The sequence below is a fragment of the Galeopterus variegatus genome, unplaced genomic scaffold, assembly GCF_000696425.1.
Source record: "Galeopterus variegatus unplaced genomic scaffold, G_variegatus-3.0.2 Scaffold823, whole genome shotgun sequence".
Lineage (NCBI taxonomy): Eukaryota > Metazoa > Chordata > Mammalia > Dermoptera > Cynocephalidae > Galeopterus > Galeopterus variegatus.
In genome coordinates this window covers 104,801-132,226 of record NW_007726934.1, presented here as the reverse complement: position 1 = coordinate 132,226, position 27,426 = coordinate 104,801, and the positions used below count along the sequence as shown (strand labels likewise).

The window sequence follows — 27,426 nt, the reverse complement described above, 5'->3', positions numbered from 1 at the left end:
TGTTGTTTAAAAGAACCCTGGCTCCTTCTCTCCCTCTCTTGCTTCCTCTCGCCATGTGATCTGCTTGTCCCCGCCGGCTTCCTGCCACTTTCCATCATGAGTAGAAGCAGCCTGAGGCCCATGCCAGATGCTGCTGTCCCAGGATCGTAAGCCTAATAAACCTCTTTTCCTTATAAATTACCCAGTCTCAGGTATTTCTGTTATAGCAACACAAAATGGACTAAAACAAGTGCAGAGTTTAAATGGTGGGAACAGCAAATAATCCAACACAGAAATGAAAGAAAAAACAGAGTACCCACAACCAGAGGCAAAGTTTGAAAACTAGCAAAGGTCTCATTCACCAAAGAGACAAATTTTGATAAATAGCAAAGGTCTCATTTCACCAAAGAACACCTATAACACCTAGAGGGACCGGACACCTATAACACCCAGAAGGACTGGAAGTTCCCTGGGCTACCAAGCCAGAAAAGAGGGAGGGTTGGGGGCCTCAGCCACGCCCCCTGACACCTGCAACCAGTCCCGAGGGTGGGGCCTTGGGCCTCGGTCACAGCCCCCCAACATGAGCAACCAGCCCAGCAATGACCACCGAGCCACCACAGGAAGGGCCCCGGGTTCCTGAGTTGGGGTGGTGGGAAGCGAGGACTTTTGCCACACCCTCCTGACATCTGCACCCAGCCTGGTAATGACCAATCCACCAGTGGAAACCCCCCAGTCTCCCCTGTGGGAATTGGGGGGGGGCCCACAGGCCCACACGCCTCAGTCCCACCCCTCCTCCTTCTTCCTTCCATCACACTTCCTTCCCCTTCCCCTCTCCCCCTCCCTCCCAACTGCTCTGCAGCATCATAGAATGTAAAAAAATAAAATAAAAAATAAAAAGATTAAAAAAATTGTTAATCACCCAGCACTATTATACAATACTAGAACTTATTCTTCCCATCTAGCTGTAAATTTGTATCCATTAACTAACCTCACCCTATTACTTCCCTCATTCCTCCCCTTCCTAGCATGTAGTAACCACAATTCTTTCTCTGAAATCAACTTTTTTAGCTCTCACATATGAGTGAGAACAGGTGGTATTTATCTTTCTGTGCCTGGCTTATTTTAGTTAACATAATTTCCTCCAAGCTTATCCGTGTTGTTGCAAATGGCAGAATTTCACTCTTTTTTATGGCTGATTCGTATTCCACTGTGTATATATATCACATTTTCTTTTCATTTGACAAGTTTAAAACACGTACTTAAAATACAATTTATAAAATACTTAATCTGCTGACTCAGGAGCCCACGGGGTGGGGTGGGGTGGGGGTAGGTAGCTCACTACACCAGTAGAACAAGACTGCACGAGAGCAGCCCTCCCTCCCATGCTCTTCTGTTCAGTCACCCAAAGGGCCCATGTGCACCCCTGGGATCACACAACCAGAAAACAGGACTCTAGAGGTTTCTTCAGTCTCTGCTTACCAGGGAGGCTGGGTGCAACCCAACCAGCACATCCCTGGGCAGAGCACTCCCAGATGGGACAGAACAGGGTATGGCTGAGCTGGACAGGGCAGGGCAGACAGGTTCTGAAAGGGGCTGATGGTAGCAGATAGGGCGTTGCCTCCTACCTGCAAGTAGGGAGCATGCTGACTGAGTAGGCTGGAAGGGTTGGTCCAGGTCTGGATCCCCAGCTCCTTTGGTTATAAGCTGACATCAGAGTAGCAGCTCGTGGGAAGCAGTTCGAAGGTCTGAGGGCTGGTTCATGGGGTCAGGGAGGAGCTGGGGGAGGAGGACAGTAACATGAAGGCAGATAAAGGGGCAGTAGCCTTAGGTTTATACACCTATCCCCCTGGTGTTTTTTAAGCTAAACTAAGGAAGGAAGGAAAGGAGGAAGGAAAAAAAAGAAGCACTTATGGAAAGTTACAGACAACTACCAAAAAAAAAAAAACCAAAAAAAAACAACCCCCACAAAATCCAAATCACTTTCCATCTCTCCTACTGCCTCCTTCCCAACACAAAAGAAAACAGTTTCCTGTTTTCATTTCCTTCTCTTTGAAAAATTTTGCCTGCCCCGCCCCCCCCCCCCCCCCCCCCCCCCCCCCCCCCGGCTTTTTTTTTTTTTTTTTTTTTTTTTGTGTGGGGTGTTGTTGGGGGTGTTTTTTTTTTTTTTTTTTTTTTTTTTTTTTTTAAGCACTTATGGAAAGTTACAGACAACTACCAAAAAAAAAAAAACCAAAAAAAAACAACCCCCACAAAATCCAAATCACTTTCCATCTCTCCTACTGCCTCCTTCCCAACACAAAAGAAAACAGTTTCCTGTTTTCATTTCCTTCTCTTTGAAAAATTTTGCCTGCCCCGCCCCCCCCCCCCAATCTGGGAAGCCAAGGGCATGAGTGCTGGTGGGTGGTGACACAGATGGGGCATCTTTGGCCAGAGGGAGGTGGGGTCACCAGTCCCTGCTACATCCTCAATCTGCAGACACCCGTCAGCCAGCCTCTCTTTGGCTCCCACTAGAGGGTGGCAGGGAAAGAACAGGTGGTCCCAATGGCTCAGCAATCAGTATTTCTGGCCTTCCCAACTGGACTACCTCCACCCTTCTCCAGCTGTACCCTCTCTTTGGGCCAGAAACCACTATCCCAGTTGGATGGACACTATACGTTTAGGATGTAGACACTTGGTCAAGGCAGTGGAACTAAAAAGATAGCAGCTAACTTTCTTCCTTGCCCACTCCTGGAGGCAATTCCCCCTTACTGACTGAAGCTCTGTCCTAGCTCCGCTTAAGGACAATTCCTGGCTTCACACAGTTTTAAGACTGTGCTATGGACTAGTTGCTGACTCAAGTGGTAGCTGGCCCTTCCTCCTAAAGGGAAGACATAGTGGGACATGGCTTACTGGGCCTGGCCTACCATTCCCACGGGGCAAGGCTAAGAGCCAAGTGAACCAAAGGTGGAATGAGCCTGCAAAACCTAGCTTGCCACCTTGACCACCAGCAGCTGCCCCAATTGCAAAACCACACCAATCACTCCAAAACTTATCAGCTAGTCAAAAGTGGGGAGGCCATCTGGTTGGCTGAGGGATAAGGCAGAAGAGACTAGAAAGCCTGAGAGGAGCCAGGTTGTACACACACAGAGCTGCTCTGGGAAGCTGCAATCTTAGCCTCTTCCACCTCAAGGAGACAAAGCAAATCTTCAGCCTCCAGGAACAGCAGATAAACTGCCTTCATTCCAGGCCCTTGCCCTGTCTGGAAAAAGGAGTGAAGGATAGCCTAGGCCTATGGGGAACCAGTCTGTCATCAACCTTTGCAATGCAAAGCTTTTCTTCTCCCAAGGTTGGTCAAAATGGTCTGTTCCCAAGGTACTGATTTCACACAGGAAATGTTACCAGGTATAGTTACTGAGCTAGGGCCATCAAAGGAAATGGAGTGCCACAAATCTTTAAGAGTTCAAGTCTTGTTGGAGTGAAAAGATCTATCCATCTTCTGACCACACTAGGCAGAAGGCTCAGAGTTCTGGAGCCAGACTGTCTCCTAGTATTCCTTGTGCTGACAGCAAAATACTGAACATGTCTCAAATCCCTTACTTGTAAGCCCAGGAGTGCAGTCTTGCACCCTGATACTCCCTATTCTCTTCTAGCATGGCTGGCTGATAGGGAACCACCCTGAAGGATGTGGGAAGGGGAAGTCTGTTCACTTTGCCTATTTCCCAAAATAATAGAGGTGCGATTGGCACCCTCTCAGGCTCTCTCAGCCTACAGAGCTAGCTCAATCTCTAGGCAGGGCCAAGATACTCTGGGATTTAGCAGGAGGAAGGAGGTATAGGCATGGGGTGCTCATGTGTCCTGGGAGCTGCAGAGCCCTGCCCCTTTTCTGGGCAGCAGTAGGAATACTGAGCTAAGCTCACCAAATCCTATTGGATGATGTTCCTAGTGAATTTTCCAGAAACACTTTTTTTTTTGTCTTTTTTCGTGTCCGGCAACGGATCGCAACCCTCAGTGTCGCGCCTGTACCAGACCGGGACCGGCAACGGGATCGCAACCCTTGGTGCTGCGCCCGCACCTCGCTCAGCCAGTGAGCGGGAACCGGTCTGTATGTGGGATCCGAACCCTCGGCAGGAGCACCGCCTTGCTCCCAAGCGGCGCACTGTAGCAGTGCGCCACCGGGCCGGCTCTCCCAGAAACACTTTTAAGTAGACTACCAAACTACCTGTATTAGTCCATTTAGGTTGCTTATAACCAAATACCTCAAACTGGGTAATTTATGAAGAAAACAAAATTTATTGCTTATTGTTTCTGAGGCTAGGAAGTCCAAAGTCCATCTGGTGGTGGCAACAGTGACCCAGGGGTCTCACATTGCAAGATGGTGGAAGTGGAGAGCAGAGAGAGACACAGACTCTCCTGTTCTTTTAAAGCCCTCAGAACCACACCCCCGACCACCATTTTTAATCAATTCACTACTGCATGGTCCTACAATCTAATCACCTCTTCAAGGCTCCACCTTTCAACTACCATAAGAGGATTTCCCACCCTCTTAACAGTCACAAGAGGGGCTAAGTTTCTAATACGTAAAACTTGGGGGACACAATTCAAGCTTGAGGGAGTTTTGGGGGGACATAATTCAAACCACTATACTACCTTTCCTCAATTAAAAATTCATTAAACTGCTAAAACCCCTCCCATACACTTTTCCTCACAAATCAGATATTTGTATAAACAAAACTAGGAAGAAGAAAAAAAGGATATTTTCAAATGGAACTTATTTTTTAAGTGATGAAGACATGCACTTGGGGGTGGGTAGGTAGGAGTTCTCATTTGTGCCTCTAAATCCCAGATTAACAAACGTGATAAACTGTTATTACTGGTATTGGTTTTACCCCAAGTGACTGAGTGGCACTGACTCTCCTGAGTCCTTGGTGGGTCCTCGCAACCCTCACCTAACCCCCACCCTTTCCCCTTCCATTGACTTGGGACAGCCCTTGTCATCTTACCAATCACAGTGGGTGGAGCAAGGGAGATCACAATGCACATAAGTCAAGTGTTCCCTCTGCTAAAGTTTAGCTGTCTGTCGTGGCTGAGTAACTTGTGGCAGGTGACCCAGGAAGTGGTGATGGTGGCAGCAGCAGCATCCTTTCTTGCCTGAATTTATCTGTACTGTTTGAAGCCTTGTGACCCATCAGGACCCAAAGGCTGTCTGATCACATTATCAGGCTGCATGCTGTCTTCGGGTTGGGAGATCCTGGTTGGCCTGTCGAGGATGGGTTTCTCCTGCTCCTCCTCAGGGCTGGCACTTCCCAGGATCAGTTTCCGGTCCTCAGCATACTCTGCCTCCTGCTGTGCTAGGGACTTGACTGGAAGTCAAGCTGTCCTGCTGGTGGAGTTGGGGCTGCTGACCACACCACTGTTGGTGTGCCTCTTGAGGATGCAGATCTGTGGAGGGGACCCATTGGAAGACTATCATCCTGAATCACAATGGGCACTTTAGGAGATTTGGATTTCCCTGCTGTCTGCCACCTCCTACCAGTGCTCAGTGACCTCCTCATCTACCATCTTCCTGGCTGTTTTCCCTCCTTCCCAATTCCCTCCTGCACCTGTGCCCTGAAGCACCCACATTTTCTTTATCTATTCATCTGTTGATGGACACTTAGCTTGATTCTCTATCTTGGCTATTGTGAATAGTGCTGAAATAAACACGGAGGTGCAGATATATTTTCGATATACTGATTTCCATTCTTTTAGATAGATATCCAGTAAGAGGATTGCTGGATCATACTACTATATGTAGTGTTCTATCTTTAGTTTCAGAGGAACCTCTATACTGTTTTCCATAACAGTTGTGCACTAAGTTACATTCCCACCAGTATCGTATAACAGTTCCCTTTTCTCTGCATCCTCGTCAGCACTTGTTATTTTTTGTCTTTTTGATAATAGCCATTCTGACTGACATGATATCTCATTGCAGTTTGGGTTTCCATTTCCCTGATGATTAGTCATGTTGAACATTTTTTCATACCCCTGTTGGCCATTTGTATGTCTTTTGAGAAATGTCTATTCAGGTCATTTGCCCACTTAAAAATTTATTATTATTATTTTGCTGTTGAGTTGTTTGAGTTTCTTATATATTCTGGATATTAATCCCTTGTCAGATAAATAGTTTCAAATAAGTTCTCCCACTTTCAGGTTGCCACTTCACTCTGTTAATTGTTTCCTTTGCTGTGCAAAAACTTTTCAGTTTGATGTAGTCCCATTTGTCTATTTTTGCTTTTGAATAGTTTCAAATAAGTTCTCCCACTTTCAGGTTGCCACTTCACTCTGTTAATTCTTTCCTTTGCTGTGCAAAAACTTTTCAGTTTGATGTAGTCCCATTTGTCTATTTTTGCTTTTGTTGTCTGTGCTTTGGAAGTCTTCTTCATAAAATCTTTGCTTAGAGCAATGACTTGAAACTTTTCCCATATTACTATGGGTTGAATGTCCCCCAAAAGTTCATGTGCTGAAAATTTGATCCCCACTGTAACAATGTTAAGTGGGTGGGATATCCTATTATGGTATTTGAAAGGTGAGACCTTTAAAAGGTGACTAGATCATGAGAACTGTGCCCTTGTGAATGGATTAATTGATTCATGGAGGAATGGGTTAATAGCTTAATGGGTTATCAGGGAGTTGTTCTGATGGTTCTAAAAGGAGGGCATGTGAGCACAATAACTCACTGTTGTCATTCTCGCCATATGATAACCTGTGTTGCCACGGGATTCTATAGGGAGTCTCCACTCAGATGTGCCCCCTGGATCATGGACTTCCCAGCCTCCAAAACTGTAAGAAATAAATTTCATTTCTTTATACACTTCAGGTATTCCATTATAAGCAACAGAAAACGGACTATGTTTTCTTCTAGGAGTTTTGTAGCTTTGGGTTTTACATCTTGAATTAATTTTTGTATATGGTGAAAGACAGGCATCTAGTTTCATTCTTCTACATGTGGATATCCAGTTTTCTGAGAACCATTTACTGAAGAGGCTGTCCTTTCCCCAATGAATTTTCTTGGCAGCTTTGTCAAAAGTCAGTAGGTTGTACATACATAATTTTATTTCTGGGATCTCTATACTGTTCCCTATATCTATGTGTCTCTTTTTATTCCAGTACCATGCTGTTTTGGTTACTATAGCTTTGTAGTATATTTTTTAGGTCAGACAGTGTGATGCCTCAGGCTTTGTTCTTTTTGTTTAGGATTGCTTTGGCTATCTGGGGTCTTTTCTGGTTCCATACAATTTTAGGATTGTTTTTTCTATTTCTGTGAAGAATGTCATTGGTATTTTGATAGAGATTGTATTGAATCTGTAGATCACTTTTGGTAGTAGGTCATTTTCACAATACTAATTTCTCCAATCCATAAACAAGGGATGTCTTTCCATTTCTTTGTGTCCTCTTCAACTTTTTTCATCAGTGTTTTATAGTTTTTCTTGTAGAGATCTTTCACATCCTTGGCTAAATTTATTCCTAGGTATTTTTTTTATGGCTATTATAAATGGGATTGCTTTCCTTTTTTTTTTTTTTTTCGTGACCGGCAACGGATCGCAACCCTCGGTGTTGCGCCCGCACCTCGCTCAGCCATGAGCGGCCGGTCTGTATGTGGGATCCGAACCCTCGGCGGGAGCGCCGCCACACTCCCAAGCAGCGCACTGTAGCAGTGCACCACCGGGCCAGCCCGTGGGATTGCTTTCTTGATTTCTTTTTCATCTTGCTTTTTATTGGTGTATAGAAATGCTACTGATTTTTGCATGTTAATTTTTTATCCTGCAACTTTACTGAATTTGTTTATCGGTCCTAAGATGTTTTTTGGTGGAGCTTTTAGGGTTATTTATGTGTAAGATCATGTCATCTGGAAACGGAGACAATTTGACTTTCTCCTTTCCAATTTGGATGCCCTTTCTTTCTCTTGTGTAATTGCTCAGCTAAGATGTCCAGTTCAATGTTGAGTAAGAGTGGTGAGAGTAGGCATCCTTGCCTTGTTCCAGTTCTTAGATAAAAAGCTTTAGCTCTTTACTGTTCTGTATGATACTAGCTGTGCACTTGTCACCTATGGTCTTTACTGTGTTGAGGTACATTACCTAATTTAAGGATTTCTTACCATGAAGGTTGTTGAATTTTATCAAATGATTCTTTTGCATCTATTTAGATGAACATAAGGTTTTCATCCTTCATTCTGTTGATGTGATGTATCACATATTTATTGATTTATGTGTGCTGAACCATCCTTGCAGCCCTGGGATAAATCCCATGATGGTGAATACTCTTTTTAAATATGTGCCTGGATTCAGTTTGCTAGTATTTTGTTGAAGATTTCTGTATCTATGTTCATTAGGGATACTGACCTATAGTTTTCTCTTTTTGTTATTATCTGGTTTATTTTATTTTACTTATTTATTTATTTTTTTTTAAAAGATGACCGGTAAGGGGATCTTAACCCTTGACTTGGTGTTGTCAGCACCATGCTCACCCATTGAGTTAACCAGCCATCCCTATATGAGATCCAAACCCGGGGCCTTGGTGTTATCAGCACCGCACTCTCGCGAGTGAGCCACGGGCCGGCCCTTGTTATTATCTGGTTTTAACATCAGGGTAATGCTGGCCTGGTAGAATAAGTATGGAAAAATCCCATCTTCTACAATTTTATAGAAGAATTTGGGAAGAATTGGTATTAATTCTACTTTAAATGTTTGGTGGAATTCAGCAATGAAGCTCCTAGGCTTTTTTTTTTTTTTCCAATGGGAGACTTTATTACTGATTCAATCTCATTACTTTTAATTGGTCTGTTCAGGTCTTCTATTACTTCTTGGTTCAGTATTGGTAGATTGCATGTGTCCAGCTCCAGGTAAGAAGGGTACTAGAGTTGTCTGGTCTATAGGGTGGTGTGTCCCAGCTCAGCCACTGCTCTGTTTCCCTGGGATGCAGGGTACTACATCAGCTCAGCCCTGTGATGTGTAGCTGCTCAGCTTGGCCAAGCAGTTGCTCAGCCAAGGCAGTTGCTCAGGTGGTGATGCACTGCTTCAGCTTAGGCCCAAGGGCATAGGGCACAGTCACAACTTGGGGCGGGGGGGGGTGGTAGTTGGAACAGTTCCTCCATTGCCTAGTCCCTCAGTGTAGGGTGTAACAGCTACTCGTAGCTCAGTTTGGGGATGGTGGGCCATTGGGCAGGGGTGGTTTAACTATACCTTAGTATCTAGGATGAAAAGGAGTCATGGTCACTTGCCCCGGGGACTCCAGAAGTAGTTCCAGTTCCAAGATGGCATAGCTCAGTAGCCACATGGGCCACCAAGGGCAGGGCACAGTGTTGGTTCCTTCTCTGTGGAGAGCACAACTGTGTGGCCTCCAGGCAGCTCCCTCAGCTGGGATTAGTGTCTGTGAGGACTGCAGGATTCCCCAGTGGTGAGGATTATAGGAGTGCAAGGTTTTTATGGGGGGGAGTGGTGCTAGGGTCCTATCACTTACCTTTTTCCCACAGGAAGAAGTTCCTTCTGGTTCCCAGCTGATCCAGGCTGGAGGATGTGGTGGAGGCCATGTGTTTCCTTCCATCCTTTATGTTGCTATCCTAAGTTTCTGTGCTCACCAGGGTTTCTATTATTCTTTTGATGTACTCCACTCTCCTTTAGTTATTTTCATCCAAATATAGTTGTTTATTTGTTGTTTTGTCTGTATTTGTGGGAGAGATGACTACTAGGGTCTTCTGGTCAGCTATCTTCCTGAAAATCAGTCAATTTAAAAGAGGTAACTGTCCATTCAGAGGAGATTCTTTTTAAAAAAAAAATAATTTATTATTATTATTTTTACATTCTAAAGATGTTGTTGTGAAGCAGTTGGGAGGAGAGGGGAATAGAGAGGGAGACAGAATAAGAGGAGGAGGAAGGAGGGAGGGGGTGTGGTTGAGGCTCATGGCATCCCCCTCATACTGGCAGGGAAGCCCAGAAAGCTTCCAGTGGTGGCTTGGTCATGGCTGGGCTGGATGCAGACTTCAGGGTGGCATGACTGAGGCCCTCAGACCCTCCCCACACCCCAGGAACCTGGAGTGCTACCAGTGGTGGCTTGGGAGTTGCTGGGCTGGATGCTGACATTGGAGGGTTACGGATGAGGCCATTGGTGACCCCCCCACCTTGGCTTGGGAGCCTGGGGCACTTCTAGCAGTGGTCTGGTGGTCACCATTGGGCTGGATAGAGACATTGGTAGGGTGTGGCTGAGGCACTCAGCCCCCCACCTCCCTGGCTCGGGAGCCCAGGGCACTTCTGGCAGCAGCTCAGTGGTTGTTGCTGGGCTGGATGTGGACATGGAGTGGCATGGCTGAGGCCTTCTGCACCGCCCCCTCCCACCTTGGCTCAGGAGCCTGGGGGGCTTATGGTTCTTCTAGGTTTTATAGGTGTTCTTTGGTGGTGTTAGACTTTTACTGGTTAATATCAGAACTTTGATCTGTGGTTTTTTTGTTATTTCTTTCAGTTCTGTGTTGGATTACTTGCTATTCCCACCACTTAAACTCGGCACTGGAACTAATTTGTTATCCTTTGCTTACTTCTAAAATGGGAGAACTTCCTGTGGGGACCAGCACTTGAGCCCTGTGGTTGAGCTAAATTGTTGCTTTGCTGCTGATTCTCTGGGGAAGGCTTTTTGTGCAACTCAGGTTTTAACTGTTGACCTTGTAAGTACTTCTGGGTTTTGTGAGGTCTGGTACACCTGGGTTATGTGGAAACTTTGGTCTGGGCCTCAATTTTTTCAGCAAACTGCAACCCCTACAGTTCTATATTCCTGACCAGTCTCCACTGAGTGGGCCTGTGCTGCCTGGAGGGCAGATCAGCTGTCTATGCTATGCCCCAATGGTCCCCTGGTGGGCCTGTCTCCCCCACTGCCCACACTCCAAACATGTCCTATGGGATGGGCCATGCACTGGTCCCTTGTAATGACTCACTGGCCTCTGAGCGTCTGCTTTTTTCAATTGTCTGTGGCCCCTCACTGCTATGTGGGTCCATGGGAACCCTGTTAGTGCTCTTGCTGGCCTGGGGGCCACCAGGCTTTCTTCTCCCCTGCAGCCTCCAAGCAACTTCATATGAAAGGCACAGCAGTGGCTTTTGCCAGCTCTTGCTCTGTGTGCTCATCAGGGCCATCCTTGAAGTGGCTGGGGCTTGAAATGATCAGAGTGATCCTTTCTCTCATCATGGCTTTTCCTGCCTTCATGGACTCTGTATGTCTCTCCTCCTCTTCCCCTGAGCTCTAGCGGCCCCAGCTTGGCATTCATTGCTTTTTAATAGTCATAAATTGGTTGATTGTGGGAGAGAGTGACACTGGGTACCATTTTCTGCCATCTTGATCAGAAGTTCAGAGGAGATTCTTAAGGCAACAAAGCGGTAGGTTTGGGGGTGAACAAAATGACCATGTTCACAAACCCTTTTGGAGGCTGATAAGGTTTGGGGGTTTGAAATGGGCTCTGTTGTACAGGGTAGGGAATGGTGCAAGAGGCAGTGTGCTGCAGAGGCCTGTGCCCTACCCAGAGATCCAAAAACCTCTGCTCTGGAACTTTAGTTTCAATGACTCAAAAAAATAAAAGATGCCAGGAGGGATGGGAGAAGGCTGTTCCATAAAGACTGGGACTGAGGGGGAAAGATTATTTTTTTTCTTTTCTTGGAGCCTGATCTTGGATCATAATACTGGCTGAAACTCTGAAAGCTTCCTCTCCTTGGTATATTCCTCTATGAAGACAGTAGAAGCTCAGTTAAGGAGCACTAAAATGTTGAGGAAGGTCACAAAGTAAGAACTCTCTTGAAGAAAGAGAGAGGAGGAAGAGACACAGTCAAAAGGCATGTGTCATTATGTAATACTCAGTTGTAGGAGCAGCTAACCTTCTGGCAGGCAGGATAACTTTGAGCTTCGACCAAACAACTGTCACTGACAAATGTCTGGCTCCAGAGAAGGCAACTGAGATACAAAGATCCAGGATTATTGGCTGTTTCACTCGGACCGTGACAATGACATCTACAGTTAGTTACTTTGCCTCCCTCTTGATCCTTCTTCTATGAAATCAAGAGGTCATAGGTAAGATTTGGAATGATTTTTCATCCAGGAATCCCCAGATCAGGTGTTTGCTGAATGGGTCCTTCCTATTTTAGGCTGCATGTCATCTTGTTGCTGATAGTGACTCTTTTCAAGGGATGTCTTATAAGTGGGAATGTTTATTATGAAGTAGTCATCAGGAATCTGATGATGTTCAGAGGACAATAAGAAAAAGCAGGCAAGGTGACCTATGTCCTGTTCATATGGGGAAAGTGGGATATTAATAACTTGAAGTAAAAGAAAGGATTGTTTGTCAAGAACTCCCATCTATACATGTCAAAATGAGAAACTGATCTTGGACATGCCTTTTATACAGGATGGCTGCTAGTAGAATGGGTATTCAGAGGGTGACCTGGATTCTCTTGTAACTATCAGACACTTGCTCAGGGCTAAAGGGAATCCTGACTTTAAATGGCACTGTCTTTGGCATCAAGCCTGTAAGTACCTCAAACAATATTGAGCATATGGGTTACATATGGTTTACAGTACATCTGTGAAATCAGGTGAGTCCTGTGAATTCAGTGGAGATGAACAAGAGGAGCTCTTAACCACTTCACAGTTTCAGAACTGAATAGAGCCCAGTCCCCTACATATGGTCACTTCCCAAATATGTAGAAATGTTTATTGTGGTTGACAATTAGTGATTCTAAATATGGAATAATAATAATGTGATCAAGATGACACAGATGGCAATGGATGTCCATATGCTGGTCAAGTGGTATATGAAGGAGCCAAATATAAAAGTACTACTTGCTGGGTTAGAGATATGAACAGAGAGAACATTAGTGCAAATATCCCTGAATCTGCAGGAAACACTTCAAAATTTTAACTGCTGGAAAGACTGGCATCTTTTAATAAGGGTGAAGCATGATGTTGCTCATATGATCATTAGCCAAAATACGGGGAAGTACCAGAACCAGCATTTATCAGTGGTATCTGTACTAAGAATGCAACCAACATTGAATCTTTCTCTCATGAAGGCATACTCCATTTTGCAGCTCTTATTGTTCATGAGCTTGGCCACAACTTAGGAATGGAGCATCATTATGTGACCTGCAAGTGCCATGGCCAGAACTTCTGTACTATGCATGAATTTATTAGTGTAGATATGGGCTTCACCAACTGCAGCTTCCATGACTTCCACCAGCTGTTGCATAAGCACAGAGAGGACTGCCTGTTTAATAAATGTGAGTTTCAAAGCTCCTTTGGAAAGCCATATTGTGGGAACAAGATAGTGTATTAAGGAGAAGAATGTGATTGTGGCAGTGTCCGTGATTGTCAAAAGGATCACTATTGTCTGTCTTTATGACAACTGAAGAAGGGTTCAGATTATGTATTTGGATCCTGCTGCAAAAACTGAAAATTTTAAAAAGCAACAATACCCTGCCATCTCAGCATGGATGAGTATGACCTATTGTTGGGAAAAATGCTGAAATAATTTTCTCACAAGGCTGCTTTGTTCTTGAAGTAATATCTTGTCCTTGAAACTATACTTGCCTGCTCAATTAATCATTGCTTGGCTTCTGTAAATGAGCGCTTATCTGTACAGACTGCATATGCTAGCTGAAATGCTGAGAAAAGATAAAAAAATATGAGAAAATCCCTGGAAGATTCTGCTTATAAAAAGCCTTGTCAGACCTAGGTTCGGCGTCCAGAATTTCAGAGCACAAGCTCATCTGGACCTGCTAGCATAATAAATTCCTGGCTCTCCAACTCTCCGAGTGTTGGGTCACTTCTTGCCTTGTCTGTTTTTCTACAACACTACCAGATTACTGTAATGGCACCTCTAAGTGATATCAGTTAGTTACATACAAGCAAGATGGCACCCCTTGCAAAGAACAAGGTTACTGTCTCCAGGGCAGAAGAATTGGTCCATTATAATCTTTGGAAAGGGTACAAGGGATGCCCAGAAAAGTTATTACCAGGGGCGGATTTGGAAACTGGCAGTGACTCTAAACAGATATTCAAGGTCTTCAGCAAGTGCAAGACCAAAGATGTAAAATGTGAAAGGCTGCTATGTGAAAACATCCAAGGCTCCCATGCATTGAAAAACATCAAACACCCAGTTCTCCATGCAAGACATGTGAAGTTGGGGAACAGTTTTTGAAGCTACAGACAGGGCTAATGAGAGGGAGATGAAGAATGGTACCCCATGTGGTCAAGAGGAGATCTGTGTCAATTGATCCTGCCTAGATATCACCGTACTCCACTATAACTACAACCTGGACAAATGTCATGAGAGGGATGTTTGCAACAATTTTAAGAACTGCCACTGTGTTTGTGGCTATGGCCCTCCTACGTGTGAATTTGAGGCTTATGAGTAGTTTGAACATTGGTCCAAAAAGCTAATAATCCTAATTTGGGTCTTGCCTAACCTATTATTTCTCATTCCTACTATATTTACCTACATCTATAGAAGATCTAAGACCAATGTCAATGCAAAAAAATAAATAAATTATCAGAGCAGCAAGATGAACAAACCTGACAAACATCCAATAATTACCTTCTTTCTGGTAATAAAGCCAAATATAGGCTGGTTAACTATAGCATGGTGCTGATAACACCAAAGTCCAGGGTTTGATCCCTGTACTGGCCAGCCACCAAGGGAAAAAAAAAAAAAAAAAGCCAAATGTTAAGTGATAATACCAAAGGGGAACTTTTTAAGAATTGGGCTTCTTAGTTCTGGTGTCCCTAAAAAACTATAGAGTAGGGAATTCTTTCTTGATTCTACCTGTTTTTCTACAAATTGAATGCTTATTAGCTTTTAAAGTGAAATAAATTAAAACAGTTCCCTAGGTGAGGCAATCTTTCTTGTTCTATGCTATCCTAAAATCAGGTCTCCAGAGCTTTGGGGCAATAAGAAGCCTCAAGATATGATCTTGACTGAGTAAGGCCAAGTTATCCTCCATAATTTCTATGAAGCTCATGGTGTAAAACCTAAAGAGCTATTATCGAGCTCCCTAACATTTCTATAGAGAGCTCCTTTGGAAAGATCTCTGGAACTTGCTTTTTAGAGTATCCTGTCTAATCCCCGACTATAATCCTTTCTGCCAATTTCCCTATACTTAAATATTTTGCCTTGGACAGACCAACAGAACTTATCAGGTGACAAGCATCTGATCCTTAGTTCCAGATGTTTTGGCTGATTATCATTCCAGTAACTTTTGCCCATTTGGCTTTCCCTTTGTTTTGGCATCACAGTATATGATGCCCTGGCCTCAGATTGGCCTTGTTCATAACTTAACTGGAGAGACATCACTGTTATTTGATTCAAGAGAAAGAAACAGGTGAGATAGATACTCCTACCCCTGAATGAAGCTCTGAAGTCTGGGAATCTTTTCTTTCCCAAAAGGTTCAGATTCTATTAATCATTCATTTGCTCGTTCATTCATTTATTCTACAAACATATATTTGGCACTTACTAACATATTGACGCTGTCTGGTTAGTTCAGTTGGCTAGAGCGTGGTGTTGATAACACCATGGTTCAATCCCTGCTACCAGCCAGGCACCAAAAAATAAAAAAATAAAATAAAGTAACCATGTTCCAGCCAATCCCATCGTAAAGAGAAAAAACAAACAAACAAAAAAAAAAACTATTAGGTTGAACCATATGAAATTGAAATTAGGCCATTTTCACCTATAAAAATGGAAGTTCCTATGGTTCAATCTAATTTTATATGTTCAGGCACTATGTAACCAACCTTGGACTTCTGCTTGTAAATGACAGTTGAGAGTTACTAATTCCTAGAGTTTCTTTTAGTCCTGATTTCTCTTAAATCTTATTATCTGTAAAAGATTGGCCTTAATTTCCTAGAACAGGATGGTCCCTATTGTTCAAGTCCTAGAATAGAACTGAACATATGAGGCTAGGATGTGGTGTGTCTGAGGGTCCCCCTGTCACTCTTTTGATAGTTGTTGTCCTTGCTTCTTCTGAGTTTCCAAAACTCTTCAAAGAATAGAAACCCAGGACTTTCCACATCCAGAGAGAGTAATAGCAACAGCAAGACTTGAGCAAGTTGTTGTATATTATAACCCCCTCCCTCTACTGCAACCACAGAAAGCCTGGAAATAACATATATAAATAATAACCTGGAATTTATTTTTTTCAGAAGAGACTTAGACAAATCTAATATTCATCAAGGTAATATGAATCTATCTCTTAGATGGAAAGTGGCTTCATCTCCCTGAACAGAGAAGACTCTAAGAATCACTAGTGAATCTAGGAATAACTGGAGAGATCCTGCCCAACTCACCTAGAATAGCTACTAACTATGGCACTTTATTCCCTTTCAGTTCTGCAGTTTAAGATATGGCTAGAAAAGACTTAAGATGTCATATCCCTACATTTCTTCCCAGTCCGTTAGACAGGAATAACTCCAGTTCCTGGATGTTCTGGTGCAGGCTGAATATCCCTTATCTGACATGCTTGGGATCAGAAGTGTTTTTTTGGATTTTGGAATATTTTCATATACATAATGAGATATCTTGGAGATGGGAACTGTGAAGGTTAATTCTAGGTGTCAACATGATTAGGTTAAGGAATGACAAGAAACCTGGTAAAGCTATCTTTTTAGGTGTGTCCATGAGGGTGTTTCTAGAAGAAATTAGCATGAGAGCCTAAGTTGAGACTGTGTAGGTAAGATCCACCCTCAATATGGGCAGGAATCTGCTGGGGGCCCCAAGAGAAAAAAAAAACAGACGGAAAAAAAGGTGAATCACTCTCTCTGTCTGTTGGAGCTGGGATACATTCTTCTGTCCATGCGTATCAGAGCTTGAGACTCTTCAGCTTTTGGGTTCCAGGACTTACACCAAGGACAACATTGGCTTCCCAGGTTTTGAGAACTTTGGACTTGAACTGAGCCATGCTACCCGCATCCAGTTTGCAGATGGCCTATCATGGGAATTCTCTTCACAATCTCGTGAGCTAATTCCTCTAATAAATCCCCTATCATATACTGATAACATATCCTATTGATTCTGTCTCTCTGGAGAACCTGACTAATACAGGACCCATGTCTTAACAAGAAATTCATTTATGTTTCATATACATCTTGTATTCATAGTCTGAAGGTAATTTTATACAATATTTTAAATAATTTTGTGCATAAGACAAAGTTTGTGTACATTGAAAGCAAAGGTATCACTATCTCAGCCACCCATGTGAACAATCTATGGTTGTCTGGCACCATCATTATTCCTGACTCTGATTTATATGCTACTGATAAGCAATCATGTTCTTACACTTATTCACATATAAGTATTTAACAGTAAAAAATATGACATACCATTAATGCAGTGAAAAATTAATGTACAGGCTAACTAAGCAGCACAGTAGCATCACCAGAATACCTGCTGAGCATCTCTAATCTGAAATTCAAAATGGCAGGTGTGGAATTTTCCACTTGTGGCATCGTGTTGGTGCTCAAAAAGTTTCAGATTTTTGATTTTGTATTTTCAGATTAGGGATGCTCAACCTGTATTGTAGTTTCAAAGAATGGTGGAGGTGCTGGTAGCAAAAGCAAGAGTAGACTCCAGTTGAACTGGGCCCCTGCTATAGAATCTCTTCTGCGAGCATAATAATGGTGTCTGGGTGTCTGCATCACGTCGAGCCTCTTGCTTTAGTTGGTGGAACTTGTGCTCTGTCCAGGCATATATTCCACAGTTGAGCAGACCCTGAGATGCTGCTGTTAGAGCCTGAAGGAGATGAAGGGGTGATGGAGCCCATCCTTCAGGTTTTTAAAGATACAGGGAATAATCCCCATTCCCCTTATTTATAAAATATTACTGTTATATTTCCTCTATCTCAAATATCAAGATCTAGCATCAGTTTTTTACATTTTCTAGCTCCTCCTGAACTCACTCTTCACACTGCACCTTGTTGTGGATGACTAAGAGTTGGTCAAATTGCTTAATATAAAATCATTATATATAAGGACAATGAAGTGGATTCAATGCCCCATCTTATTGCCTATTTCTCAGGGTAGGCTTGAGAAAACTACCCTATCAGCATGGTCAGATAGCCCAAAAAGTCTTCTCAAATTTGCTAAAAGAGGAAAAGAGAAAGAATCATTCTATTCCTCCCCCACTCCAATTCACCAAAAATAGCTAATTTATCCCACTCAATTAACTGGATGGGAGAGAATCATGTCACTATCAGTGTTTCATAAGAACATGTCCTTGTAGATCTTGTTTTTGTGCTGCCCATCCCTTAAATACACATTAATGAAAGGAAGTTGACCAAAGATACACGTGCTCTGGAATGCCTGGCAGCACTTTTACAAAAAGCCTCTACCTTATCTTTGAGGAAATTTTCACATTCTTCATAACTGAGTGTAAATAATACATTTTCTCTTTTCAATGAAAAAATGAATACCCTGAGGGAAAAAATGTGCTTACTGAGCAATGGCAATGTATGAGAGTAGGACAAGAGAGTATGAGAACAGAGATACTGGATATTGAAGGTATTACCTGGAGAACATAGAGGGCCATGTGAAGCTTGGTGTCCTGTGGCTTGGTCAGCTTTATGGTGATCAGAATGATAGCTGTGAATTCACAAAGTGTAAATCATATTGTGAGCCCTGACTGCCTGAAGCATAAAGTTCCTAAGTACCCAGGCCTGAGAATTGCTAGAATGGAAGCTATAGGCATAATGAAGACCAGCAGTGAAATTAACAAGTTATATAAACCACTGGGCCTTAGGCCTCCAACTTCTAGCCCTTACTGATTAATCTCTGCAGATTATTAGTGAGATAATGGTGGCAAGACATAATATAGGAAGACAATTTACATTTCTTAGCATTTCAGAATTTAACAACCTCTTTCAAAAATGTTATACAATCTGTTCCTCACTATAACCTCACGTAGTAGGAAGGGCAGGGGATAGTATCTCCCAGTTCTATCAGGATATTTTCCCTCTCCTACCAGGTTGTATCTCATGTTTGATTATTTTAATTTCTAAAGCACAAGAAGAAAAATGAGTTAGGGGGATTGGGGAAAACTGGAAATATGCGTAGGGTCAATGTAAGTTTCACAAGCTCGGCAGGAATTTGCGATCATCCTTCTTGGTGAGACCATTTTGCTTGATGAGAACCCAGTAGCTGCCCTCTTTACTGCCCATCTCTTCCCATTAAGACACCCACCTGGACCCCAGCAGCAAAAGAAGGCCACTGGGTAGAAGCGTACTCTCTGCTCCACAATGTGAATCACAGCCCACTGTTCACTTCCCAGAAAGCCAGTTGATTTCACAAACTTCTTATACAATGTCTGGGCTTGGATGAGTAAGACCTAAACATGAGTGTGGCAGTGAGCAGTCTGCCTAAAGCTTAGTAAAACTTCCCAGGTCTATCCTATGATTGTAGAAGGAAAATTCTCTTAGAATCTCACACCAGGAAAGACTACTCACTTGTCTTTACCATCCAAGACCAGGCTTTTTCTGAGAGAAAATTACCTTCAGAGTGAACTTTTACTTTACCAAGGAAACAGATACTGGCCAAATTTGTGGTTATCATGTTTAATACATGAACCTTACATCAACTCTCAGGCTTTGTTTCCCCCTGAGGTTAATTAAAATGCACATGGGAAGTTAAAAATAAGCTCTAACCATACCCTCTTTTAAAACACTTTATTAGAGATCCCATTAGAATGTGTTCTATGCTTAATACCCTTAAAATAAATACTTCAGTACCATGGCTGTGCTTAAATTTTCAACGCTAAGCAAAAAGTTTTAGAAAGTCTCTTCTTACCCTTAGATGGAAAATAGATTATTTTCCCCTCCATTTGGTGGCTATCTGAATAAGGTTTAGCTAATTAAAGAAATAAATATAAATCAGCTCAGAAGTCCAATGTGGTTTTTTGTGGAGAATAAATTAGGTCATAATCTTGGTAACAAATCTGACCAAATCTGAATCTTTTCCCTAATAATCCAGATCTACTCTGTAAATTAAAAACCCAATATTAAATTCAGCCATGTAATCTCCTTTCCCCCCAGACATAAGAATAAAAATAAAGCTTGAACTTTTTTTGAGAATATTTATGTCTAGAAGAATCAGTTCACCATCTATTGATTTAAAAGGAATCCACAATGTTAATTCTGAATGGCCACTGTAGCCTGGGCTATCCTCAGAGTGCCAGGCCTTGGGAGACCTGTCTCTCTTGTCAATCAGTTCCAAATGTAAACCATCAAAGCTATTTTAATATAAACTAGTCATTGTGCATTCTTTACAAAGTTGCTAATTTGAGCTGAGCTATCTCTATAACTTATTTTTAATTGTCAAAGGAAATTCCTTAGAGAATAGAATCGTAGTCACTAGAGAATGATAAGAGGAGCAGTGAGGAAGGATGGGAAGAGGATGGTCAATGGATACAAAATTGTAGAGAGACAGGAAGTATAAGATCTAGTGTTGTATAGCAATATAGGGACACTACAGGCAACAACAAAGTACTGTATAACTTCAAGTAGCTAATTGAGAGGAGTTTGAGTGTTCCCAACCCAAAGAGGTGACAAATGTTTGAGGTGATGGATATGCTGAATACCCTGATATGATCATTGCACACTATACAAATGTAACCAAATATCACACTGTACTCCATAAATATATACAATTATCATGGATCAATTAAGAAAAAATAAAAAGAAATAGTAGAATAGAAGTTACTAGAGGCTAGAGGGGAAACAGGAGATGGGTAGAGGTTGGTAAATGAGTATAATGTTACAAAGTTACAGTTAGATAGGAAGAATAAGTTCTGGTGCTTTCAGGTGACTATAGCTGATAATATTGTACTGTATATTTTATGATAGTCAGAAAAGAGGATCTTGAATTCTATAAGCACAAAGAAATGATGATAAATGTTTAGTGACAGATATGCTAACTATTTTGATGGGATCATTATATAAGATATTCATGCATTGAAGCAACAACCGTCACCTCATAAAAATGTATAATTAAAAATAAAATTTAAAATGGCATTTCCCCATAATTATACCTGGTTACAGGTGCTAGCTATGGTAGCAAAACAAAACATTGTGGGATAAATTTAGCCTGCAGGTAGTTTGTAATTCCTGACTAGAATATGAGGAGAAGAGAAAATGATACTGAAAAGTAGATATGGCAAATAAAAAGGCATATCTGCTTGCATACTGCTTCTGTACTAGACAATTATGTATAAATAACTATCCCCTGGCTGATTATTTTAATTGTACATCACCCTGATGATATCAAATGAGTATCTGACAAGCTATTTAGCACTTTAAGCCCAGTTAGACATAGCATAAATGCAAAGTGATGGCCAAATGAAGAATTAATAAAACTTTAAAATTATTTGGAAAATCAATCAAAGCACATGTCCTATGTTCCAGGTGTCATCCTGTATAAAGGATATACTTGACACATGAGTTTTCTGTTCTAGTCCTTCATGGGGATAGATGAAACACACAGAAGTTGTAGAACAAGCATAATTTTCACATAATGAATACAAACTCTTTTCCCCATTCATCGTTTGATATTGGAAAGTCCAAAAGACTGAGGTAGTAATTTACTTACTTTGTCAAGATCTCTTAGCCACTTTCTTAGTTCTAGGACCATAGGAAGTGCCTCTCTGCCCCATCTTTCTCAAGCTCTGGGTCTACTGCTCCCCACCCCCCATTCTCCCTCTGTCTACTAAGGCAGGTAGGGTGGCACCATACCACAATGGTGAGGAGACTGAGTAGAAAGCTGGTCAGGAAAATGATGATGCCATAAAAATAAAGTGTGCTACAGACAGATATGTTGGCAGAAGGCAGGAGTTCAACCATGGCTGATGGTGGCGAGTGCATCAGGATACACCTAGGAAGAGAATCAAAGAACAGGAGTACTACTACAGATCTAAGATGAGAGATACTCATTCAGTGCAAAAGAAGTTAATGAGTATGTAATTTTACTTATTGTTTTGCTAACCCTTACCCATAACACCTTATTCCTTCCCACAGACACATTATCTTGTAGTCACTTGGTGTTATATTTTTACTTATGTATTTTTAGCCTTGACTACAATTTGTTTCATAGCCCATTTCCAATACAAGCACCCTGGCCAGAATGTTTGTAGAAAGTCTCTTCCAATTTCTATTCATAGAAAAGAATAGGTGTAGTCTACCATGAAAATGATAGATTTGGTCCTTACCTGTGGCTCTGGCTGAAGTTATGGAAACATTCACTGGTATTGCCCAGACAGAATACAGGTGTCATCAACAGTAGAGGTATCAGGCTGGGAGGAGAAAACATATCACCCTAATATCCACACTTTTTCATGCCCTTCCCCGTTTGTCATATTCTCTGTTCTTTGCCAACTCCATCACTCCACCAGTCTCCACAAATACACACACATTTAATTTCTTCAAGAGAAATACCTCAAATATCTTAAGTATTCCTTCTTTTCCAGTTCCTGGAAAAGTGAAGTGGGGAATGGATTTTATATCTATGTTAATGAACCCTAACAGAGTTTCATAGAGAATCTCTGGGAGCTGTATGGTCAGAGAAAAATCCAAGTGGGTCAAAGTGAAAGGAAAATCTATGAAGGAGTTCTGTGTACAGTTTGTTTTACTTTGCATGGTGACCAGGAATAACTTCATTTTCATCAGTCCCTTCCTAGGAGCTTTTCCAAATCATACCTTTAAACAGCCAGCTATTTGTCCAGCTAACTATAGCCAGCTCCCTGTAAGAGGAGAAAATCCAGGAGCAAAAGTTAGATAGTCTAAAACAAACTCTGATGTGACCACCACTTTAGGTGAGATCCAGAACCTTTCCAGGCTTTATAATTCTGAGAGTCTCACTCAATGTCATAAAGTGGATAAGATCTGGAAGGCCATCTATTACAACTTTTTATGATATAGGAAGAAAAGAATTAGAGGTCCAAAGACTTAAAGGGATTAGTTCAAGGTCACATAGAGTTGATGGTAGAATTGGGGCTAAAACCCCAAATCTGTAGCATAAAACTTGTTCCCAATTCCATGTGGAAAAATGGAACCAATGATCACATACTTGTTGCTTCCTACTCAGTAAGGCTCTGTGAATACTTAGGAGTGACAATGGACATTAAGGGCATTGTCCTATTTGTTCCACCTGAACACTGGAATAATGAGAGTCTACTTCTTGCTAGGAAGGAAAGAAAAAAATCTTACCTTGACAAAATGAAGGCTATTTGACCAACTTGACAAGTATAATCTATCACCTATGAAAAAAATGTGAGAAATGTCTTAGACATTGCCAATCACATTATAGTAAACACCAGATCATCACTTAGCACTCGACAGAAGAAAAAGATTTCTAAGAGCTAGTTTGCTTCTGTCAAGCAATTATTTGCTATAAAATTCATGAAACAGGTCATTCCTTAGCATTGGAGATGACAGAATTTTACCCTCTGCTTTATTTTGAATTATAAATTCTGACTTTACATCACGCCCTTTCTGCCATAACTCAGTGTAGGCTGTTACAAGTATCCATGCAGCTTCCTGAATAATTTTCTGCTTAGAAATTTCTTCTGACAAATGCTCTGGTTTATAACTTTGAAGTTCCACAGTCTATAAAACTTCTGGGTATGAACAGAATGCAATCAAGTTCCTTGCAAGTTCATAGCAAGGGTGATCTTTGCTCCAGTTTCCAATAAACTCCATCTTATTTCTATCTGAGACATCCCTAGAATGGTCTTTACAGTCCATATTTCTATCAACATTCTGGGTACCATTATTTAACCAGTCTCTAAGATGTTCTAAACCTTCCCCGGCTTTCTTGTCTTATAAACTCCCATCAGCAGCTAGGCTTTTTCTAGCCTGCTCCTCCAACTTCTCCTAGCCTCAACACCCAGTTCCAAAGCCATTTGCATATTTTCAAGTATTTGTTATAAGCAACACCCCACCATTGGTACCAATTTTTCTGTATTAGTCTGTTTCTGTTGCTTATAACAAAATACTTGGAACTAGGTAATTTGTAAAGAAACAATATTTATTGCTTACAGTTTCAGAGGCTGGGAAGTCCAAAGACCAGGGAATACAGCTCGTGAGGGGACTCTACAGCAATGCAGGGAGGCACATGGCAAGAACGGCAGAGTACAGAGAGACGGATCTCTCTACTGCCTCTTCTTTTAAAGCCCTCGGAACCATCACCATTAAACCATCAACTTGATTCATTCATTTACTAGGGCATGATTCTCACAATCTAATTACCTCTTCCAGGCCCTACCTTTCAATTATCATAATAGGATTTCCCACCCTCAACAATTACAGTGGGGATTAAGCATCAATGAGTTTGGGGAGACAGTCAATCCACTGCAACCTCAAATGACCTTTTCACAATATTATAGTATCATTTATTCATTCAAGGAGTGTTTATTGAGCTTCATCATGTGCCAGACAGTATACTACTTTAATTTATTCTAGAAGTAATCTGCCAGGCTCTAGAGAAAAGTGTCGGGAGGCTTCCAAATTAATTTACTCCATCATGCCCTTAACAAAAATTCCCCTTCAAAAAACCACAACAGTATGGATATAGCAGAAATAAGAAGACTGGCATACTTAGTAAGATATGTATAATACAAAAATATATAAAGACATCTAAAGAAATTAAAATTGATAACGTCATAAAAGTGGCATCTGCCAAGATCACTTAGTGATATGATGAAAGAATCAGAAATAAGAAACTCAGTGTACTATACAATGGAATACTATTCAGCAATAAAAAGATATTAATTACTTATATGAGTACATGTTACAATGGACGAACTTCAAAAGCACTGTGCTAAGTAAAATAAACCATATACAAGAGATCACATATTGTATAATTCCATATATATGAAATGTCCAGAAAGGGCAAAACTATAGAGACAAAAAGTAGATTAGTGGTTGCCTGGTGCAAGGGGTGAGAAGGGGATTAATGGTAAAGGGCATGAAGGATTTTACTGGGGTAAAGAAAATATTCTAAAACTTATTTATGATAATAATTGTGCAACTTGGTAAATTTACTAAAAAAATCATTGAATTACACACTTGAAATAGGTGAATTATGTGATATGTAAAATATACACACACAAAAGAATCCTTAGTGTTCTCCTCTCTTTTATAACTTTGTAATGCTGGACAGTGCCACAAACTATCTTTATGAACCAAAGGAGAGAAGACAACTGCCCTCTGGATCTATCTTGTTCTCTGACTACTACCACACATAATTCCTCTGCTCTTCTGCAAACCAATACCTACCGCCATAATGAAGAAATACAGCAGAGTGAAACAAACACTCTCTCTCTGTAATACCTGTAAGCCCCGAATCCCATGTTAGCAGACAGTGTACCTACCATGACTCTTGTCCAAGACTTTTTTCTTTACTCTAGTAACAATGGTGCATTGGCATGGAGCCAAGAATGATTTTCCTTACTAAATCAACCAGGAAGGAATGGAAGTACTGTAAATAATGTTTCCTATTATCAAAACTTGTGTTGGGGCCGGCCCGGTGGCGCACTGCTATAGTGCGGCGCTTGAGAGTGTGGCGGCGCTCCCGCCGAGGGTTCGGATCCCACATACAGACCGGTTCCCGATCACTGGCTGAGCGAGGTGCGGGCGCAGCACTGAGGTTTGCGTTCCCGTTGCCGGTCCTGGTCCGGTACGGGCGCGACACTGAGGGTTGCGATCCGTTGCCGGACACGAAAAAAGACAAAAAGGAAAAAACAAAAAACAAAAAACAAAAAACTTGTGTGTATGGGGGGAACAGAGAAGAGGAAATGATGCCAACAGAATGGAAACTCTGTGGAAACATGGTTTTTCTTTGATTAACCTCCATAAATTCACCTACCTAATGCTGAGTGCTTACACTGCTTACCAGTAATATATGGGTTTGTTTTAGCATACTATTCTTAACTATCATCTCTGGATAAAACTTACCAATGGAGATGTGCTCTGTCCACTCTGGTTGTATTTCATCCTCAGCTCTCTGTACAGATACCAGATGTAATTGACAGTGTAGAGAAATGAGGAAATGTAGAATATCTATGTGAAAATCAAAACAATCCATCATAACCATCCACTCTGACTTTCTTCCTCTTAGTCCATTATTTCCTATTGTAACATTGCTGCCTACTGGTCTGTTAGTAATATACTATCTACTATCCACACCAGGGAAAACCAGGTCAAGTCTGGGGATTCTATCTAGGCCTACCTGAAACATGCCCAGCTTCCTTATGTTATCCTTTTGACTGTTCAGAAGGACCACAGCATTACTCACTTCCTCTCTCCCAGCTGTTCCAATTTTATGAAGACATCATAGAATATTTTTCTATTTTATTTCTAATTGAAAAGACAATAAAGATTTCCATTTCTAACAATGTCAGCCTAGGCTATTTGAACCAAACTTTCCACTCAATAGAACAAAACATGCTGGATAAAATATCTTTTATTAATCCTTAAAAGCATCAAAGAATTGACAAGATAGTAAGGAACCAACAGGATAAAATATAAAAGAAGAAATTTCTGCTCAGCTTTGATGAGATAACAGGAATAAAATTTACCCTCCAGCCTTACACAACTAAAAATTGGACAAAATATATGATGACACCTGGCTTTCAAATAGTAAACAACAAGCAGTAAAGGACAACAATCCCTGAAAGAAGAACAACAAACAAGGTGAGCCCACCGAGTGCCCCAACTCACTGGCTGGATAGAGGGTGATGAGGGGAAATTCAAACAGCTGTCTTGGTGAGTTGAGAAGACAAGAGTTCAGAGTCTGGGAGGCTGAGACAACTAAAATTTGTGAAGCAGATCATCAGAGAAGAGGTAGTTACACAAAGATATAGTGTTGTGAAGATCTGCAGAGGTCAGCTAAGTATTAATCTATGCATGTGGGAGAGAAAACCAAAGACCAGGAAAGACCACCAGAAAGGAGTAGGTGGAACAATTCCCAAACTTCACACAAGGCCAAGATAGTTTGTTTCCCCACCAGCCAAAGTGGAAAGACTTCCTAATACATAGGATATAATCATAAGAAGAGTCTTGCTTCAGTAATGGGGCCAGATTAGCAGTACATGAAAGGCTGCCCTCACAAAGCTTAAAAGCAAGCCTTCAAAAAACAGCCAAGCCTTGAAAGGATCAAAGAGATTCAGAGTTAGCTGCATCCAAGACAAACCTCCCCCAATTTAAAGAAATATATTTTAAAATATAATACCCAACAGTGTAAAATCCACAATGTATGGTATCTAATGTAATTTAAGACATGCAAAGAAGAGTCCCAGTAAAGATGGTGGAGTAGATGGTCCCCAGCATCACTCTCTCCCACAAATCAACCAATTTGCAACTATAAAAAATGTAACAACAGCCAAGCTGGGGCCACTGGAGCTCAGGGGAAGAGGAGGAGAGACCT

The 27,426-nt window shown here is 41.7% G+C and overlaps 1 protein-coding gene and 1 pseudogene across 1 annotated transcript in view; one reads left to right on the top strand and one right to left on the bottom strand.

Annotated features, from left to right (window-relative positions):
• Positions 1 to 6,509: 6,509 nt before the first annotated feature.
• On the top strand, positions 6,510 to 13,363 carry LOC103590473 (annotated as a pseudogene).
• A 3,737-nt stretch (positions 13,364 to 17,100) lies between these two features.
• TMEM116 (transmembrane protein 116) overlaps positions 17,101 to 27,426 on the bottom strand; it is an 80,945-nt gene continuing 70,619 nt past the window's right edge. Inside the window, exons 5-11 of the mRNA XM_008572703.1 lie at positions 25,956 to 26,060; positions 23,208 to 23,257; positions 22,211 to 22,294; positions 21,738 to 21,876; positions 19,195 to 19,339; positions 18,524 to 18,597; positions 17,101 to 17,749 (exon numbers count right to left, since the gene is read on the bottom strand). Coding sequence (XP_008570925.1) covers positions 17,543 to 17,749; positions 18,524 to 18,597; positions 19,195 to 19,339; positions 21,738 to 21,876; positions 22,211 to 22,294; positions 23,208 to 23,257; positions 25,956 to 26,060 — 804 coding nt within the window. The 3' untranslated portion in view covers positions 17,101 to 17,542. The remainder of the gene's footprint in view (positions 17,750 to 18,523; positions 18,598 to 19,194; positions 19,340 to 21,737; positions 21,877 to 22,210; positions 22,295 to 23,207; positions 23,258 to 25,955; positions 26,061 to 27,426) is intronic.